Raw genomic sequence first — 22,284 nt, forward strand, 5'->3', positions numbered from 1 at the left:
ATCAATGATATAATGTTTAAATATTAATGATATAATGGTTAAATATCAATGATATAATAGTTAAATATCAATGATATAATATTTAAATATTAATGATATAATGGTTAAATATCAATGATATAATGTTTAAATATTAATGATATAATGTTTAAATATTAATGATATAATGTTTAAATATTAATGATATAATGTTTAAATATTAATGATATAATGTTTAAATATCAATGATATAATGTTTAAATATTAATGATAAATGTTTAAATATTAATGATATAATGTTTAAATATTAATGATATAATGGTTAAATATCAATGATATAATAGTTAAATATCAATGATATAATATTTAAATATTAATGATATAATGGTTAAATATCAATGATATAATGGTTAAATATCAATGATATAATGTTTAAAGATCAATGATATAATGTTTAAATATTAATGATATAATGTTTAAATATTAATGATATAATGTTTAAATATTAATGATATAATGTTTAAATATCAATGATATAATGTTTAAATATTAATGATAAATGTTTAAATATTAATGATATAATGATTAAATATCAATGATATAATGGTTAAATATCAATGATATAATGTTTAAATATCAATGATATAATGTTTAAATATCAATGATATAATGTATAAATATCAATGATATAATGTTTAAATATTATGCATATAATGTTTAAATATCAATGATATAATGTTTAAACATTAATGATATAATGTATATATATTAATGATATAATGGTTAAATATAAATGATATAATGTAAGTTAATACTGATATAAAATATGTGTAAATAATGTAAATAGAACCCGTTCACTTTCTATTAGTTTAACAATCAATTATTAAAAATCGTGAGGTTAAAATTAAAGTATAAACACTACCGGGTAACACTGGGACGGGTAAGTTATTACTGATATAAAATATAATCTTTAAATATTGTACATTTTTATAACTAACACTTTTCAACAGTTTACTAGTTTCAATATCAATAGTAATATTGTATTTTATCTGTACTATACACGTTTCCTCTAAATATTACCAATGAATTCTTTGATTTATAATTTCTTAAAATATGACTGAAAGGTGATTATTCCGACTTGCAATAAGGATTTTTCAGTGGAAGGAAACTACAAATGATTGGTTGAGTTCCAATTCTATGTGTTCGCCATTATAAGCGCCGTGAAATATTGGCACTACCATTCTGCATCTAAATTGATTGGTTGGCCAAGTTATTGATTTGTAAGCTCTACCAAATTGGCCATGGTTCCCTGACTGTCAGATTAAAGATCAAATGGGTTAGAAGCTAATCCAAGTTTTCAGATAATCCGAGCAATGGCAACATCGCCTGATTTTTATGCTCAAAGAATATATGAATTAGTAAAAGGAAATGGATACCGTTCTTGTTCAGAAAAGAATTTGTTTCATTCTTGAAAAAGTAGTGTTAGAAAAAATTTGGAAATATTGTCATTAAAGTCTCTAAATTTTATCTGTAAAGTTTTTTTTTTTTCTTTTTTGGTTTTGTTGTGTTTGTTTGATTTTTGCTTATTTTTGTTTGCTTTTTAAATTTTTGCATTACTATAAAAATATATATTGCAAATGTAAAAATATACTGTGAGGGGGGGGCGTTCTATAGATTTCAGTTTTACTAGTAGTTTGAAATCCACAAATATTCATCAGCAGTACCAATAATGAAAAATTAAGTTTTAAACAAACAAACAAAAAAACAACTAAAAGAATCGTTTATGGCATGGGAAAATAAACACAATTTTTTCCAATTTATGATTTTCATTCATAGCTAAATTAGAGAGTTCCATAGAATTGTAATCTGTAATTTGATCTAAATCAGGAATTTAGAATAGGATCGGTAATTGTATTGGAATCGGGGGTGGGGAGGAATATTAGAATCGCCTCATCACTAGTGTCTACTGGTTTGCAGTTTTTGTTTTTTGCTGTTTTGAAACTTTTTTTTTTTTTCTTGCTTTTTGTTTTCTTTGAAAATTGTATTTGTCCATGCAGAGTTCCCTTTGACTGGAACACAAAAATGGAACACAAAAATAATGAAAACAAAACAAACAAAAAAATACTTTTGTGTTCCAGTCAAAGTTACATCTATATTTTTTAAGATGGCATTCATTTGAAAATAATTAAAGTAATTTCTTAGAGGAATTAATTCGAATGATATTTTATTCTTCTTAAACGTATGCTGCAATAATTTACACAAAAAAAAAGACAACAAAAAAAAGATAAACCAGAATCAGATATATATTTTTTAGGAAGAAAGCTATTGATAACAAAGAAATGCTAAAGAGACTGACTTTACTTTATTTATTAGATAAATTTCCAAATTTGGAAATGTTTCGATGTTGCAGCTTTTATTATTCCTACCATAACTACTCGTTTGCTATGCTTAATTTAATATACATTCTCGTACAAAGCGCTGTAGGTGTTGTGGATGTGTTACGAGACTTTTATTTCTCTCCGACTTTTGCCGCAGGTAATGACCAGACAATGTGAATGAGTTTTACTTCTATGTTGTATATCTGTTTTTGATGGCGTCTCATTCGAGTGAACGGGCAATAACAAGTGAATAAGAAATTCTTGGCCGCTTTTGATAAGTGGCACCCCTGAAGCAGATTAATTTGAGACGAGGACAGAAGTTCCACAGCAAGATTACCCCCAAAAGTAAATAATAATAAAAACCAATGAAAGAATTGCTTGCGATATTTATTGATTTCACTAAAGAAGTTTCATTTTTGAATAAGGGTGGCGACGGAACACCAGAACAAAATGGAGAATTACGAGGGAAACGTAATAAAAGAGTGAAATTGAAACTTCGTCCATCTTTTTTTTTTATTTTTTTTTTATTGTGTAAAGTGGGCTGTTTTACCAGAAGAGTCTAAAATCGATAAATGGTAAATGTCTGATTGGCACAGATCTCAACAAATAGCCCAACAAAATTCTGGATCATAGAGTGAGTATTATTAGCTGATTGATTGTTTGAAACTTATTTTAATTTCTGCAGTTGTTTGAAAAAAATTTGAAAATATTTCCAATTTTGACGAAAATAATGAAGATCTTCATTGTAGTTATGGTTGTATCAAATGAAAGCAAAATTCTTCAATGATTCTTCTTAAAAAAGAAGCGGAATGCTAATTGCGAAAGGCAAAAGCCAAGGGAGAAAACTCTTACACAAAAAGTCCAGTTTGGAGTCCCAATTGGCAGATGATGAAGAACTGCAACACTTTTCTGGTAACTCCTTCAGCTGCACTGGATCCGACCATATTGGCTTGCCTTTCTGTCAGACTTTATCTGCAACACCAAGAGGGAGACCCTGGTAACTGGACAAACCTATGTCTCCTTATCGTCTGCCTAGGCCTGCATCCTGAGAGCCAATTTCAGCTTCGAACTGTATAGCCACAGCAGATACTGTGGTGTACCAGACTAGATGCATTGTCTTTTTAGCAATGATTCCTAATTATTTCATGTTTTTAATATATTAGTGATGGGACGATTCCAATATTTTTTCCAAATCTGTTTTAAATTGCTGGTTCCGATTCAATATCCGATTTCAATTCTTTTAAGATTTCTGAATATTTAGTTGTAGAGTTTTTATTTTTTTTTTATTTTTATATATATATTATTTTTCAGATTACCATAAAAACGCATGTAATATGTGCATATATTTTTGCAAACATAAAAATATTCTTGTGTAAGTTGATATATAGATTTTGATTTTAATGGTAGTTTCAAATCAATAAATATTTATCGCTTTTTCATTAGGACAAGCAATTGAAAATAAAGTTTTAAAAACAAACTAACAAAAAAAACCCCCAAAAACAATTGTTTTTGGCATCGGAAAATAACCATAGATTTTTCCAATACTGATTCTGATACCCAAAAACTTCTGAGTTTTTTTTAATTCCCAATTTAGATTAATCTTCCCAAAACTAATATATATTAACAGGGAGACTCGATGTTGTCTGGAATTGAATGAGTATCAACGAATGTTCCACACTTCAAATAGTTTTGTCATTGAAATCGATGAAATGGCTCCTTTGTCAATCAGATTAATTGATTGTCTGCTTTAGTCGGGAACCCATTGCAGTGTACTAGGAGGAAGCTTCACATGCCTCCCTGCAGTGACTTAGTTGACAATACATTGTAGTCTATATTGCACTGTAGAGAACCTACTGCTGATTTTATGAAATTATTTTTATATTTATGCTCTAAACAGAAACATTTATTTTTATTTTTTTTTACATGGTAGTCATAACTTATCAAGGTCCAAAAGCCACTCAGGGATAAGGGTTATTGCGTGTACAGTAATCAGTGGGATAATATCGTAGTAATCGTTAGTAATGGAGATTTGATAAAGTGTTTTACTTAAGGGGGCAGTTTATCAGGAATTTGTTTATGTTGGACTTGAAGACATCCAAGTTGTAGTCAGGTGGGAAACAGGCAAACGGAAGACAATTCCACAGACATGCACTTCTAAGAGAGAAGCTTTGTTCATGGAATCTACGTTTTGATTTAGGCACAGATAAAGAATGGGAAAAATTATTGACAGTGGTTTCAGCTAGACGGGTGTTTTTCATGAAAGATTAGTGAGGGGGAACTAGGGATTGGAGCTCAGACGAGCACTTGCCATGGAAGTAACAATAAAACAAAGACAGGTTCACAACGTATCTTCTGTGGGAGAGAGGTTGTAGGGAAGAGAAAAGGACATCCCCCACTAAGCCACGAATCTGTTTTGAATTCTGTCAAGGCAGGATAGGCTGTTTTTAGCAGCTCCTGCCCAGATGCGGCAGCAGTACTCCATCCTTGGACGTACTTGGCTTTTATATAGATAGAGAATTGCATCAGCAGGGAGAGTGAGATATCTTCTGGAGCGGTAGAAGGATCCTACCATTTTTCCAGCGACCTTGGCAACAGACTTTATGTACGTGTTCCATTTCAGGTCAGGAGTAAAGGTCAATACCACAAGCTTGTCAAAACATGGAGCCTCCCCTAGACGAGAGCCATCCATTTCGAATGCACCCCTGTTTTATCAAAGAACTTACTGTTGATTTTATATGCCGGGCCCTTCTGCTTGTGTGGTGATAAAACTTATCAAAGGCACTTGTGATGTTAGATTTTATAAGATGTTAACTTTGGTCGAAATTGGACTGTTCTTTATTTAATCGGAGGTATACTGATATGAAAATTAAGAATGCTCCCAAACGCATGAAGTATATCTGAATGAAATTTCATAAAAATCGGTCCAGCCATTTTGGAGTCCATAGGGAACAAACTCGTGCACACACACACGCACGCACACACACACGCACGCACACACAAAGTGCCTTTTATATATATATATACTAGCCTGAGTGCCCAGCGTTGCTCGGGTTTTTGGAGGTGTGTGTTAAGCAAAACAAAAAAGTGATAGTAGGCAGGTTTGAATCTGTATCGTGAAGGAGGCAAAAAAAAACGTGAAAAAAAACCCTGACATCTTTGCTGTTGCGCCCATCGCCAAACTGAAAGTGGCGAAGGTTTAAATTAAGGCTAATCAATCGAAAAGAGAGGATGACTTTCAAAAATATCGGCGAAAAAAGCGACCCCTCCCTGTAGAAAACTGCCCAGTTGAGAGTGAAGGAATTAATATTTTCGGCCAATTTTTCGATATTTGTCATTCGATGGGTCAAGCTTCAAAATGATACCGATCTCGTGAAAATCCGTTGCATCTGTCAAAAGTTTTACACAGACATACAAACATACATTTAAAGAGACAGGTGAGATTTATATTATAGACTAGCGAGGGGTATTTGGGGGGGGGTGTATGTAGGAGAGGGTGACCCTGTTTTAATATTATTAAAAAAAAAACATGATGTTAAGAAAAACCAATACAAAGCAGCAAAACAGCGAACAAATGTAAAAAAAAAAAAAAAAAAAAAGGTGTAAAAGAGGAAAAAAGTTTAGGTAGAAAGACAGGCTCGAACCCGAAACACGGCACGTTACCCCTACGCCAAAGAGGCATACAACTGAGAACGGATAAAATTAAACCTTTAAAAACACTTGCAGGTGGTTTTAAACAAACGTCAACGTTTTCTAGGTCAAACATGACGTCATTGTCGTAGTAGCAGGAGCAGAGAAAATGAAGGAACGTTTTTCAGCACCCCTCTCTGTACAAAACTGATGACTTTAGGGTGAAGGAATTAATGTTTTTGGCCAATTTTTCGATATTTGTCGGGAGAAGGTTTGAACTTTAAAATGATACCTATCTGGCGAAAATCCGTGATCTGTGTCGAAAGTTTTTGCGAGATATACAAACACACATACATACATACATTTTCGCTTTTATATATATAGACTAGCAGGGAGATTCGATGTTGCCTGAGATCGAATGAAAATCAAGAAATGTCTTACTATCCCATATTTTATCATCATCAAAATTGGTGAAATGCCCATTTTTTTAATCAAATCGATTAATTCCGTGCTGTAGTTGGGGAACCACCGGGGTGCACCAGGAGAAAGTATCACATGCCTCTTCACAGTGACTTAGTCTACAATACATTGTAGTTTACATTGCACTGTAGAGAACCTACTGTTTTATAAAATTATTTTTATATAATGGCTTGCATTAAAGTTTAAAATGCAAAAGTTGACTATCATCACTACCCCCTTCTCCTTCAAAAAAGATGGGGAGATAATTTCTGATAGGATAGTCTGATAACTATATCGCATTTTTTTTTTTTTTTTTTGTTGAGATCCTTTTGAGATGAGTAATTTATATATTTATTTGTGGATTATTATCCTCATCTTGTAGTTGATGTTTCACAACATTTTGGCCTTCATCAGGTAGTTAACTACAAGGGGATAGAAATACTGAGTCTCATAACTGTATCCTCAGTAACTACTGCCTTCCATAGTTGTTGTTGTTTCACCACGTTTTGGCCAACTAATCCTCTGGTCGACTTTGGGTAGGATTGAAACCGCTATCTTCAGACAATGCCCACTTGGAACGCGAGAGTTTCAATATCTCTATCCACTGTGCCATGGGCCCCGAAGAGCAATCAAGGTTGGTTTTTTGGTCTTATATATCCAAGTTTTTTCGTTCTTATCTGGTTTTCCATCATCGGGTCTGTACTGAATGGTATCTTATTTTATTATTGGAATCTTTTTGAGATGAGTAATTTGTATATTTTTTTATTTGCGGACTATTATTCTCATCTTCTAGTTGTTGACGACAACAACTATGGAAGGCAGTTAAGAGACTCAGCATTCCTATCTTGTCGCGGTTTACCACCTGACGAAGGCGAGAGGAATAATTGGCCGAAACATCGTGAAACAACAACTAGAAGATGAGAATAATAGTCTGCAAACAAATAAATAAACGATATAGCATATATTACACTGTTCCCCCATCACACCAAAAGAGAAGGTAATGCCTAGGTGGATGATTTCATGACAACAGATACTACACTACTTCTACCCCTGAATTGAATATAAAGACATAGTACAATTAATAGAAATAATATGTAAGATGTCGACGAACGTTGCATGTTCGCCATCACGTCCATAGTCGCCAAACCGTGGAAATGGAAGAGAAATCGTATTCTACCATTTCCAAATTTCCAAACAATTTCTTAGAATAAGAAAACAGATTAGTTATAGAAAATGTTTTTGTATGGAGACGTTCATGATTAGAATTTGATTATTTAAGGGGTCGATTCAACAAGAACTTGTTTACATTGGATTTGAAGGCTACCGTATTGTTGTTGGCCAGGAAGCAAACTAGCGGAATGGTGTTCCACATGCGGGCAGTTCTAGGAAGCTTTGTTCATGGAATCTGTGTTTAGGTTGAGGCACAATTGTTGATTGTGGTTGTAGGTGGTCGAGTGTTTTTTTTGTGAAAGTTTGGCAAGGAAGGGACATAGATGGGAGCTCAGATGGGAACATATGCACACATATAAATTTATTAGTGTGTGTGTATATATATATACACACACAGAATGGAACAATAAAGTTGTCATCCTAAAGAAAACAACACTACAGTTTTATTTTAAAATTTTTATTGAAAAAATCAATTCAGGTAACTTGATTATGTAGTAGAGCTGACATCTATTCAATGTAGCTGCCTTCAGCCTCAATTACCGCCTTGATATGGGTCCTGAACTGGGAGCATGCATTTTCCACAAGCGCCGGCAGTATTGTGTGAGTTCATGTGGTTGATGGTCTCGACATATGGCCTAATGAAGTAGTCCAGCGAGTTCAGGTTGGGGAAGGAGCAGTGAGAGAAGGGTACAAGTCGTAGTACTCCTTCTAAAGTCATGCCTTTTTTTTTTTTTTTTTTTTACACAGTGATCACCACTTATCAAGGCCCGGAAGCCACTCAGGAATAAGGGTTATTGCAAGTACATTACGTTAGTGTGGAGATTTGATGAAGTGTTTACTTAAGGGGGCGGTTCATTAGGAATTTGTTAACATTGGACTTGAAGACATCCAAGTTGTAGTCAGGTGGGAAGCAGGCAGACGGAACAGAGTTCCACAAGCGTGCAGTTCTAAGAAAGAAGCTTTGTTCATGGAATCCACGTTTTGATCAAGGCACAGATAAAGAGTGGGGGAAATTTTTCACAGTGGATTCAGCTAGATGGGTGTTTTTCGTGAAAGATTGGCGAGGGGGGACCAGAGACTGGAGTTCAGACGAGCATCTGCCATGGAAATAACGATAAAACAAGGATAGGCTCGCAACGTCTCTTCTGTGGGAGAGAGGTTGCAGGGTAGAGAAAAGGGCATCCCCCACTAAGCCACGAAGTCTATTTTGTACTCTGTCAAGGCAGGATAGGCTGTTTTTAGCAGCTCCTGCCCAGATATGGCAACAGTATTCCATCCTTGGACGTACTTGGCTTTGAACATGGGCCAGTGCCAAGTCTTGCTGCCACACCCAGGGTTTATCAGCGGCCACCTGATTGCATCAGAGGATCACCACACTCTTCAGCACATCCAGGTACATTTTGGTGTTGACTTTCAAGCCAACTTTGAAGATGTGAGGTGGCATGATTTAAACCACACCAAAGACCACAACCGTGGCCGGAAACTTTGTTTTCATCACCCAGGGCATATGAAATAGTTATAAAACTATTTATATATACAAACATAAATTTACTGGCATGTATATATGTGTGTGTACATATATACATGTATATATGTGTGTGTACATATGTACATGTATATATGTGTGTGTACATATATACATACCAATAGAAAAATGAGAGCATGAAAAGTAATATGGTTAAGCTTAAACATGGAAAAGTAAAGGACTAGTTGTTAAAATTGAAAAAGAAAAGGACAAGATATTCTAGAAAAAATATAATAAATTTATAACTTGAAATATTGCAGCATTAAGAATTTATTATACAATGTTATAAATTGAATTAAAAAAAAATTCTTAATGCTGGAATATTTTAAGTTATAAATTCATTATATTTTTTACTAGAATATTTTGTCCTTTTCTTTTTCATGTTTAAGCTTTACCATATTATTTTTCATGCTCGCATTTTTCTATTGTAATCCATAATTTTTCAATTAAATTCACTTGTTCTTTGTTTAATTCCAGTCTTATTTTTTTGCCCCCATAAACATAACATACACATGTAATAACAATGTACAGCACTCGTCTGCTTTCAATAAACCCCCCCCCCCAATTATCCTCCTTTCATTATTTCATTCTCTCTGTTTCACTTATTACTTCTCTTTTCGGGACAGCAGTGAATTAGTAGCAACACTAGTCGCTGAAGCGACATCGTTGCCAGTCATAAAACCAGTCATAAAAAACGTCGCTCATCTCCTTACGTTTTTTTATGATTTTGAACACCAGTAAATTCATCATAACTTTTGTTTTACTGGACAAAAATTTGAAAATTTCTTTTTCACAATATAGCTGGGAAGGTGATCTATAAACTCTAAAAAAATTTTTGAAATTTGGTCAAAAAATGAGTGAGCGATGAAGCTTTAAAGCAGTTCTACATGACTAAAACTGCCACTTAACCATATATTCAAACACGGTAGTCTTTGAATGATATATACTTTAGTATATATACCAATGCATACCAATAAATTTATACGTGTGTATATATAAACATTTTTTCACTATTTTATGTATATACACATAGAATATTACAAAGTAATATATTACACACACACATATTTATATATTCAGTATTTACTTCAATAAGACTTAATATGTAAATAGAGCTTAGTAATAGCATAAAAATACATTTATAACAAGTAAGACATACTCAAATGTTTGTGACGTAATTAATGAGTACATCCGGGTACCTCCTCACAAGAATATGATTAGCTGATAAAACCATAAATACTGACTGGTAGAGCAGCGTGGAGGGGAGACGTCGAAAACTGATTGTGAACCCTCACCTTTATGGGATTCATCACTAGAACCGCAAATGGATTGTACTCATAACGGAGGCAGCTTTAAATCGTCATGCCTGGTCAGCCAGTGTTTGGAACATAATGAACTTGTCGGAAAGAGCCGGCCTAACTGATCCAGGGTGAATGCCACAACCATGATCATGATGTTGAAAAATATACTGTAAGCCTCATGCTAAGGATATATCAGCTCACAAAAACTTGTTCTGTTTTGTTTGTGATTAATCAGGTTATTACTCGAATGCATAACTAAGCCCACTCAGCTACTTCAAACGAACATATCCCTTTTTCGGGGCATATAAGTTTGTGTGTTGCGTATTTGTTTAAACTATGTTTTCATTTTACTAAATATATATTTACTAGACTCTCCATGACTTATTGATACACAACTACCATTATTCAAAAACATTTTCATAGTTCATAAAAATCTGAAAACCAAATGTTTTTATTTGTTTAATGGATAAAATCATTTATTCTAAAAGCTGAAACATTGATAAGTAAAATATCTTTTCCAAAAACTTTTTCTTTTTCCACCTTCTGGGAACATCTGTAATGTGGGGTTGTATGAGTTTCTATTTTCGTTTAGTGTTGATTGTATGCGTGTGTGTGTGTGTGTATATATATATATATATATATATATATATATATATATATATACCAGCATTTCAGCCCGTCGTTGCCCTGGTGTTTGGAGGTGTATGTTGAGCAAAAAAAAAAAGCGGTAATTTTTTTAACTTTGACCCCCCCCCCTATTATGACCCCTTAACATTTATTGTTTAGGGCTCAAATCAAGTTATTAAATTAGATCCATGTCCAAGGAACCTACATCTAAAATTTCAAGTGTTTAGACCCAAAATTAGCAGAGGAGTTTGGTAGAGTTCTCAAAGGTCAAATCGTTGAACTTTGACCCCCTAACAGCCAACTTTTTTTTCCCAAATCTCAGTACCCTGTATATCAAATTTCGAGTCTGTAGACTTAAAATTAACAGAGTTAATTCGTAGGGAAATGTACACAGGCACACAGATACACACACAGACACGTTCACTTATATATATATGTGTGTGCGTGTGTGTATACGTGTTATCGTCTATCTAAAGTTTGTTGTGTTTGTGTGTGTACATTTCAATACATTTCATGGTGGAACAATAATGTTTGTAAATACTTTTGCATCACAGTTTTTGCTTGCACTGAGATGGTTCTTTTTCCGTTTTGCCAAATATGTTAACTTCAGAATTCAGCAATAGCTACTAAAATCGAGTTCATTTTAATAAATTGCATTCTTAAAAAGCTTAGCGATTTTAGATAATCCATCCCGAGCCTGAGGGAGATAACTCCATTTTACTAACAAATCCATTCATTTTATTTGGAGTTTTAACATCTGGCCAATCGGGAACCGTATTTGGTGCATCTTGGGTCTTATCTTGACGAAAGGCTGCAATGGAAAATTTCCTCAGGAATGAAAGAGTTTTTTATTTTCAGCAACTTTTTATTCCAGGGTGTTTTTTTCTCCTTTTGGAATGTTGAACGTTGATTTTGACTATCACCATTTCTGACATCCTCTACTCAGTCATCACGATCTGCCGACTGTCCCGCTCTTCATCCTGACTCCAACTGTTTCTCTAATTTTCACGTATTTATTCATCTAGCTACAACCACTGACAACAATTTACTGTCTTTATATGCCTTAATCTAATTTCTACGTATCTTAAAAAGACCATCTGCCCCTCTAAATGACGTCATTAGTATACGTCATTAAGATAATCACCTGATGTTTTTTACATTTATTTCTAAGTTGTCAACTAAATTATAACATTTTTAAGTTAACATTTCCTAAATTAATGTAAATAAATATTTATTCTAAATATTTATTTTTTATTCTAAAACGTATTTTAGCAGACAAAACTTTTTTTTACTTGAATAATCATAATAATCATCAACCAGCACACCTTTCATCGTTGTCCGATCAATATTGAAGACGTTTACCATAACATTTATATGTGTACTCCACATGATGTCTTTGAAGAGTTCTATAATATAAGGGAGATAATCTGGTAATAAATCAAACAAATTAATGTTTTTTTTTTTTTTAACATAATTTCTTTTAATATGTTGTCTTTCTTTTTCAATTCCTCATAATATTTCTTTCTCTCTTTTTTTTTTCAATTCTTCTTGCAGACAATCGCGTGCTGAACTCCAATCTCTGGCTCACCTTATTGAGTCAATGTGGACTCAGCACAACCCTCCAGTCTCGCCAAACAGCCTGGATTTAGATCAAATGTTCAGCTTTCTCCAAGAGGAGAAAGCTCACGACCTTACAGTACAACAACAGCATACTGATAAGGAAGAAGCTCTCACTCGCATCAATGAAGCATTTGAAGTACTCAATGAACTCTGGGAGGTAAGTTTCAAAACATGTTTTACAGCAAGGTGGTTCTATGAAAAATTAAAAAAAAAAGAAAGAAAAGAAATAATTCTATAGTCTTCTCATCCTCTTTATCATGTGGTTTTACTACTTATTAGACCACCGGTCATTCACTGGGTTAGTATTTATTAGATATATTATTAAACACTAGCTGACCCGTGTCTCGGCATGGCCTGGGAAAGTAGATTAACTCAAGAAATTCCATACCTAACCCTCAACTATTAAATTATTTTCTGTTTATGATTATCCAGCATCAACACAGGCCCCACAATATTAAAAGCAGATCTCTCAAATTTTCTGTACTTTTGAGTCGCTGTTATTTAGTATTAGTAGTATTAGTATTTTCACAATTATCAATATTGTTAAGCAGTTGAAATCATTGTTCCTGTAGATACCTATCTCATTCCTCAACTGACTCCGAAGTTCGACTTTTAATTTAAATATGAAGTCATCGGAAAGATAAAAATCATAGTTTGTAAATTAAACCTATCTTCTTCAAGCTACCCAAATCATCAAAGTTATAAGTTTGAGGTTATTCCTAATTTTTATCTTCAGATTGTATTGAGATAAAAGTAACAAAGTACACGTTTAGACACTCGGGACCCAATACATTGTAGACTCAGTCGTAAAGAAGACAAAGAATAAGAAAGATCTTCAACTCGCTGTTTTAGGTTTATTTTTTATTAATCATTATCGTGACTTCTCATTATGGCTGTGACGTCGCATACATCTCTAACATAATCATGTTCCTTCTCTCTGACCTCTGGTCCTTCTAACGTCATCGTCGTCTGTGCACACGTTTTTTAAAGTCTCTTTCTCTTTCCTTACTGTGACGTCACTTTACGCACGGCTTAGAATTTGCATGCAGACGCCATACATGCATTTGCACTCTGTTACATAAAAATTAAACCTTCAAACTACAGAAAAGTGTCACTGTTACTTTTTTTCTTACATAGGAGTCACCACTTATCAAAGCCCTTAGGCCACTCGAGGATAAGGGTTATTGAGTGTACAGTAATCAGTGGGATAATATCGTAGTAGTCATTATTAATGAAAATTTGGTAGATTGGATTACTTAAGGGAGCGATTCATCAAGAATTTGTTTATGTTGGACTTGAAGACAACCAAGTTGTAGTCAGGTGGGAAACAGGCAAACGGAAGAGAGTTCCACAGGCGTGCAGTTCTAAGAAAGAAGCTTTGTTCATGGAATTTACATTTTGATTTAGGCACAGATAATACTTTATTTATTGCAGCATAGGTTCACGTGATGCACATAAAACCTTCAGTTCGAAATTTTGTACAGGTTTCCCGAGTTTGACCTGATAAGACACACCAGAAAAGGATCAGAGGTTACATTGGCCAAAACATTAGAAGAATAAGATCCAAGATGAGTATAGTAGTCTGAATAGCTTAAAAATGGTATAAATTATCATTCTCCTCATCATTTCTAAAAATTCAGAAACATGAATCAAATCCAAGTTGTCGTTTTCATAAAAAGGATTTTATTGTTGATTTACTTTTCCCATAAATCCAATCATAGACGCACGTCTGTTTATCAAAACCTCCATCTTTGTTTTCTAGTCAATAATCAACAACAACAAACAAGGGAGCTCACTCTAAGAACCTAACACAAAGAACAGAACTCTTTCTTTTATCTTGATACAAAGGGAGATAACATAGCATTTATGGTTTAGCTTGTTTTATCAACCATTTTTACAAAAGAGTCACCTCTTATCAAGGCCCAGAGGCAAATCGAGGATAAGTGTTAATAAGTGTACAGTAGTCATTGAGACAATAGCATAGTAATTATTAGTAGTGAAAATTTGCTATTGTTTTATTACTTAAGGGGACAGCTCGACAAGAACCTGTTTACATTGGACTTGAAGATGACCATATTGTAGTCAGTTATTCTAAGAAAGAAGCTTTGTTCACGGAATCCACATTTACGTTTTGGCATAGATAGAGAGTGGAGGAAATTATTGATAGTGTTTTCAGGTAGACGAGTGTTTTTTTGTGAAAATTTGGCAAGGGAGGACCATTAATTGGGACTGAGGCGAACACTTGCCATGAAAATATTGATAGAACAGACACAGGCTAGCAATGTTTCTTCTGTGAGAAAGACATGGCAGGGAAGAGGAAAGGACATCACCTACTAGGTTATGAAGTCGGTTTGGAACTCTGTCAAGGCAGGATAGGATGTTTCGAGCAGCTCCTACCCAGATGTGGTAACAGTACTCCATCCTAGAACGTACTTGGCTCTTATACAGGTAGAGGATTGCATCAGCAGTGAGATATCTACTGGAGTAGTAAAATAATCTAATAATTTTTTTTTTAGTGACAAATTAATTGAACACAAGTTGCTGTATAGGATTCGAATCAGAAGTAATAAGCAATTGAAATTTGTTCTATTTATTTTTAATCCTCTCATAATATTCTTCATCATTCAACTGACAACTAATTATTATTAATTACCCTAACTCGTATCCTAAAATGGCTTATGGCCTAAATAAGTGTTGACTCCTTAGTGAGTTAGAAAGCATAGAACATTGTGAGATTTAGTGCTGGGGTTAAATGTGCATTTAAGCACAAGTTAGTGCATAAGAGTCTAATCAGAAGAGTCATCTGTATACTCACACAACATTTTTTTTTTTTTTTTTTTTTTTTTTTATTACATTTTCACCCCAAACAAGGCACATTGCCACTTTGGTGTAGGGGGCTACTATCAGGGGAAACATCTACTGGGGTACTATGTAGGGATTAGGGCAGCGAGATGTTGGTTCACGTTGCACTTGAACTTATGCATGTCAGTACAGTTGGGGAAGCAGTGACCCGGAATGGAATTCCACAGTCTAGCAGTTCTGGGGAAGAAACTACTGGAGTAGAAGGATCTTTTACATCTAGGGATCTCTACAGTGTGGGGGTGGGATTTTGCAGCTTGTCGGGTCTGTCGAGGGTGTTCACGTCGTGGGGGCACAAGTGCTTGCAGTTCTTCAGAGCATTCACCATTATAATACTTGTAGAACAGGCAGAGGGATGCAACGTTTCGACGATGGGACGGAGGCTGAAGTTTTGATGCCAGTTTAGGGCCTATCAGATTTGCGACTCTCTTTTGAACCCTGTCAAGGAGCGAGAGACAAGTAGCCGATGCACCGGCCCAAATATTACAGCAATACTCCATACATGGGCGAATAGTGGCCTTATAGAGGTACAGGATACTTTCGGGTGTTAAAAGTTTTCTAGCACGGTAGAGAGAGCCCACCTTCCTTGCAGCGGCCCTGGCAATGCCCTCGATGTAACTGTTCCAACTCATGTTTCCAGTGAACGTTAGGCCAAGGAGCTTGAGAGACGTACTCTCAGATAAAGAGTCGTTGGCCATTGCTATAGGTGGTAGAGAAGGTTTCTTGTAATTATTGAATGAAACCAGTTTTGTCTTGGTGGCATTGAACGTTACCATCCATTTTTGTCCCCATTCCACTACTGATTGGAGGTCATCCTCTAGTGTTTCTGCCATTACTTTAGATATATGTTCGTTTGTTTTCCTGTCGTGCCTGCTATAGAGTGTGGTGTCATCAGCATATATCCCCATCTCAGAGGCAATCTTGTCGGGGAGGTCATTTATGAATATCAGGAACAGCAGAGGTCCCAGGATAGATCCTTGGGGCACTCCCGCATTTATATCATATTGTTTAGATGTACGACCGTCGAGGACAACCTGGATTTTTCTCTTATCTAAGAAGGATTTAATTACGTTAAGTATTCTACCAGTGATACCGTAAGATCTAATCTTCCTGAGGAGACCCTCATGCCATACCCTGTCAAAAGCCTTAGATATATCTAGAGCTACCGCTCGTCCCTCTCCCGCTTTGTCCAGTGAATGGTATATGCGTTCAGAGATTACAGTGAAGATGTCTGCCGTGGAACGGGCTTGTCTAAATCCATATTGACGGTCGGTCAGAAGTTTAGCATCTGTAAGGTGCTGGACTAGAGCATGGTTAATTAAGGTCTCAAATATTTTGGCAAAAAGTGGGAGGAGGCTAATAGGGCGATAATTTAATGGGTCAGTTCTTTCGCCAGAATTCTTGAATACTGGTACTACAGAAGCAGTTTTCCAACAGCTTGGAAAGCAAGATTCATTAAGGCATTTGTTGTAGAGTTTGGAGAGAACTGGAGCTACTTCGGCTGAGCACTTTTTTAATAGCACAGCTGGGATGAGGTCGGGTCCACATAGATTGGGTCTCTATTTACTCGCCTCCCCACGAGGTCAGAGTTAGATACAGTCAGTTTTTTAATGCGTGGAAAAATCCAACTCTCCAGAAATAGAATGACGAAATTTAAATTGTCTCTTGTCAAGAAGGATTTCCATTATCCAAAAAAGAACAAGAATAAAAATTGCCTTAGTCTACAAAGAGTTTTTAAGAAGTGCCGTATCAGAACAGATACTACACTTTGCTCCTGGTTGAAAAGCTACAAAACAAGTCATCTACTGAATTCGGGTTAGATTTTTTACATCTGGGGCGAATGAGGGGAGTTGTAAAGCCAGTTACGTATGAGAAATAAAAAAACACTCAAAATTAATTTCTTTCAGTTTGCTATACATCCCCCCTATCTTTCTTTTTTGATACAGCTACAGTTTAAATAGTATTACTACCTGTAGTGATATTTCCTTTTGGTAATAATGGACTATTCTAATCTATTTATGCTTTTCTTTATGAACTCCGACTATTAATAAGCAGAGAGGGGTTAATTGAAACGAAAGTGATAAATATCATATGAAATAAGAATGCTGAGGGGGTGAGAAGATCATACAGTGATAGAGGGTGAAAATGATAGTAAGGGTGCGTCACATGGTAACTTAATTGCAAGTTGTTATTCATTAGAACGTTTCAAATGGTCGTTGTTTGGGTTTTTTTTTATATAACTCAATCCTAAAACTGAGGAATATTTTAGCATTTATTTTTTTGTGATTAAAATATATAGGCACAAGGATTTCAGGGAATCAAACTTTGATTAACACTGCTTTTATTTTTAACAAACGGAAGTCATCACTTACCAAGGCCTGAAGACCACTCGAGGATAAAAGTTAATGAGTGTAAGATGGTCAGTGAGTGGTATAAATTGGGTAGAATTTAATTATTTGAGGACACGGTTTGACAAGAACTTGTTTACATTGGACTTGAAGACAACCAAGCCTTAATATAACAATCTATATATCTATAAAAGTGAACATGTCTGTCTGTCTGTCTGTCTGTGTGTCTGTGTACATTTCCCTACGCAATAACTCTCTCAATTTTTAGTCTATAGACTCGAAATTTGAAATACCGGGTACTGAGATTTGGGAAAATCGATGTGACGGGTGTCAGCCAGAAATTTGGCTGTTAAGGGGTCAAATTTCAATGATTTGACCTTTAAGAACTCTACCAAACTCCTCCGACAATTTTGGGTCTAGACACTTGAAATTTTAGATATAGGTTCCTTGAACATGGATCTAACTTAATAAAGTGATTTGAGCCCGAAACAATAAATTTTAAGGGGTCATAATAGGGGTCAAAGTTTTAAAAAATTAACCATTTTTTTTTGTTTTTTTTGCTTTTTTTGCACAGCATACACCTCCAAACACCCGAGCAAGGGGTCAAAGTTCAACGATTTGACCTTTGAGAATTCTACCAAACTCCTCCGCCAATTGTGGGTCTAAACACTTGAAATTTTAGATATAGGTTCCTTGGACATGGATATAACTTAATAACTTGATTTGAGTCCAAAACAATAAATGTTAAGGGGACATAATAGGGGTCAAAGTTTTAAAAAATTGACCGCTTTTTCTTTTTCTTTTTTTTTTCTCAACATACACCTCCAAACACCCGGGCAACGCCGGGCTGAAATGCTAGTAGATTACTAAAACTAGCTTCATTTTGTGATATGTTTTAACTCTTTCCATGACTATCACTGGTCACTTATGATCAGTCTTATCATTTCCATTTATTGATTGGTGCGTTTGTTTGGGACAAAAGTTTAGTGCATCAAACTAAGGATATTTCTTTGAAAGGTCATCTATGATAATTAACCTTCAGATGTGGTTGTTCTGTTATTTTCGTTTTCCTTTCTCTGTGGAACAAAGAGACAATGATTAACATTGTACTGTGTCATTCAAGATAAGACCTTAACAAGAAAGGTCAACTGGTTCATTGAAATGTCAGAAGAAACATCCAAGAATCTGTTGACCACTTCACTTATATATATTATGAAACAATTGCTGACAGTTCGAAGTTTAACTTGATTTGATCATCAGTTCAATAAGAAAAAAAATATGTGAACTATAAAGACTCCTTATTATTTTTATCTATAATACAAAGGGCAAAAATCTGTTTAAATGTATGTATGTATGTATGTTTCTATATCTGCCTAAAACTTTCGACAGAAGCAATGGATTTTCACGAGATCGGTATCATTTTGAAGATTGGCTCTTCGGACAACAAATATCGAAAAATTGGCTAAAAACATTAATTCCTTCACCCTCAACTAGACACTTTTCTACAGGGAGGGGTTGATTTTTTTGCCGATAATTTCGAAAGTCATCCCCTCTTTTCGATTATCTTGCCTTAATTTAAAACTATGTCACTTCCGGTTTGGCGCAACAGCAAAGACGTCAGGGTTTTTTTTTTCACGTTCTTTGCCTCCTTTGCGGTACGCGTTCGAGCCCGCCTGCCTACTACCACTTTTTTTTTTTTTTTGCGCTCAACACACACCTCCAAACACCCAAACAACGCTGAGCACCCAGGCTAATATATTTATATATTCTTCATCGATGATCTCCCTAATCACATCCTAAGATTATACGTAGACACTTATGCTGATGACAATGCCATCTATGGCAACACTTCAAAGGCTGTAAATGGCCAAGTTCCCTCTGATTCCCTCTCCTCTGATCTTGAGCACATGGTGTGATGGCGCAAGAGGAGGCTGGTTAATTTTAATGCATCTAAAACCAAGCTTCTATCTTTCCATCATCAACGCTCTGACCCCCTCTGGCATTAATTGAAATGAATGGCTCTCTTATAGAGGCTCCATGTTTTGACTTCATAGCTTAGTGGGGGATGCTCTTTTCTCTTCCCTGCAACCTCTTTCCCACAGAAGAGACTGTGAGCCTGTCTCTGGTTTATGGTTACTTCCATGGCAAGTGCTCGTCTAAGCTCCAATCTATGGTCCACCCTAACCTGACTCTCATGAATAACACTCGTCTAGCTGAAACCACTATCAATAATTTCCTCCACTTTTTATCTGTGCATAAACCTAAAGGTTAATTCCATGAACAAAGCTTCTTTCTTAGAACTGCATGCCTGTGGAACTCTGTTCCGTTTTACTGCTTTCCTACTTATTACAATATGGTCGTCTTCAAGTTTAACATAAACAAGTTCTTGGTGTGCCATACCCTTAAATAATCCAATTTACCAAATTTCCACTATAAACGATCACTACGATATTATCCCATTGACTACTGTACACTCAATAACCCTTATTCTCAAGTGGCCTTAATGAGTGGTGACTCCTTTGTAAAAAGATTTTTTTTTAAATAATTTACTAGCAGACCTCCTAGTCATAAAATATGCTTAAATAAATTTTAATTCATGCAGATTTCTTATTTATTATTATATTGTACCCAGTTAATATATATATATATATATATATATATATATATATATGACATAGGTGCCATCAACTAGAATTGAAACCAAAACATATAACTCTCTAGTCTTATTCATTACTGTCTGATCTAAGTTCATAACAACTTTATAACAAGAACTTGTCAAAGATAAAAATGTATATTTGCGAATAGGTAGAAATAACATGTTTAGTCAACTTATGCCTGCCAAGTTCCAGCATTTTTTAATTTTGATCCGTTAGCAGCTATTTTTACCAGCTAATAATTAAATGGAATTTGTTCTACAGATTCAAATCACTATATATCAAGTTTCAAGTCTGTAGATTAAAATTGATAGAGTATTTGCTCTAACATACACACAAACAAGGTCAATTTTATATATATTTATATATGTGTGAGTTATATAAATCTCATATAGCGTTATAGACAAGGTCTATAAGAGCAAGGAATATTGCAGTAATGAAAAGCTCAATAGGTGTTGTTACCTAGAGCTATATATATAGAAAAGATGAAGGATTAATAATTGTGAAATTATCAAGTTTAGATGGGGGAAGCATAACAAAGCCCAATTTTTTTATGTTTCGGAAACGATATCCTTTTATTTATTCAATATTTACAAATAAAAGTATCGAGAAATAATTAAAATATTTCTGGATATCATCTCCTCAACGATATAAAACGATATTCAGAAATATTTTAATTATTTCTCGATACTTTTATTTGTAAATATTGAATAAAGAATATTGTTTCCGAAACGATCGTACACAAAAAAATTGGGCTTTCTTATGTTTTCCCCCATGTAAACTTGATACTTTCATAATTATTAATCCCTCATCATTTGTATATATATATATATATATATATATATATATATATATATATATATATATATATATATATGAACAAATGATTAATAAAACATGTTAAAAGACATCTTGAAAAAGAGTTAAAAACATATTTAATTTTCATATTATAAGCTCTATTTCCTTTTCGGTTTTATTGAGCTTTTTACATCTGGCTGAGTTTATTTTACTTGTAAATATTAACTCTTTAATATTTATAATATATTTTAAGTTTACGATTTTGATTACCTTAGTAAACTTATTGTAACTTTTATTTTTATATATATATATATCTTATTATGCATTTTCCTAATGTCTGTCTGTGTGCGTGTGTGACGTGGTTTATCTCAGCCTATAGGCAACCAACCCAGGCAAGTAAGGTACCGAAATGAAGCTTATGACCCAGCGGATGTTTTAGTGATACTAATATCCATGTTTGGTGCATGGAAATGCAAAAAAAAAAAAAAAAAAAAAAAAATGCAAGAAATGCAAAAAAAATAACGATTTACTAAACAACATTTTTTTTTTTTACTGGATATTTTTCCGGTATTCACCGGAAGTTATTATCTCCCTTAGTAAGTTCAATTTACTGTGTGTGTGTGTGTGTGTGTGTGTGTGTGTGTGTGTGTGTGTGTGTGTGTGACGCGGTTTATCTCAGTCTACAGGCAACCCACCCAGGCAAGTAAGGTACCGAAATGAAACTTATGATCCAGCGGATGTTTTAGTGATATTTATATCCATGTTTGGTGTATGGAAATGAAAAAAAAAAAAATTTTTTTTAAATGCAAAATAATTACGATTTACTAAACAACGTTTTATTTACTGGATATTTTTCCGGTACTTGGATTCTTATGTATAAATAGGTGTTGCAGCAAAAATCCAACATTTGACAAATCGTAAACGAAATATCAGCAGGTG

General features: G+C 34.4%; 1 protein-coding gene across 2 annotated transcripts in view; it reads left to right on the forward strand.

The window, feature by feature from the left end:
* The window catches only part of LOC145260324 (myosin-VIIa-like), a 965,294-nt gene that overhangs the window by 592,298 nt on the left and 350,712 nt on the right, over window positions 1-22,284 (forward strand). For both annotated transcript variants that reach the window (XM_080118214.1, XM_080118215.1), the window contains exon 18: window positions 12,621-12,843. In XM_080118214.1, coding sequence (XP_079974340.1) covers window positions 12,621-12,843 — 223 coding nt within the window. The remainder of the gene's footprint in view (window positions 1-12,620; window positions 12,844-22,284) is intronic.

The sequence above is a fragment of the Euprymna scolopes genome, chromosome 36 (assembly GCF_053919585.1).
Source record: "Euprymna scolopes isolate OS-2025 chromosome 36, ASM5391958v1, whole genome shotgun sequence".
NCBI lineage: Eukaryota > Metazoa > Mollusca > Cephalopoda > Sepiida > Sepiolidae > Euprymna > Euprymna scolopes.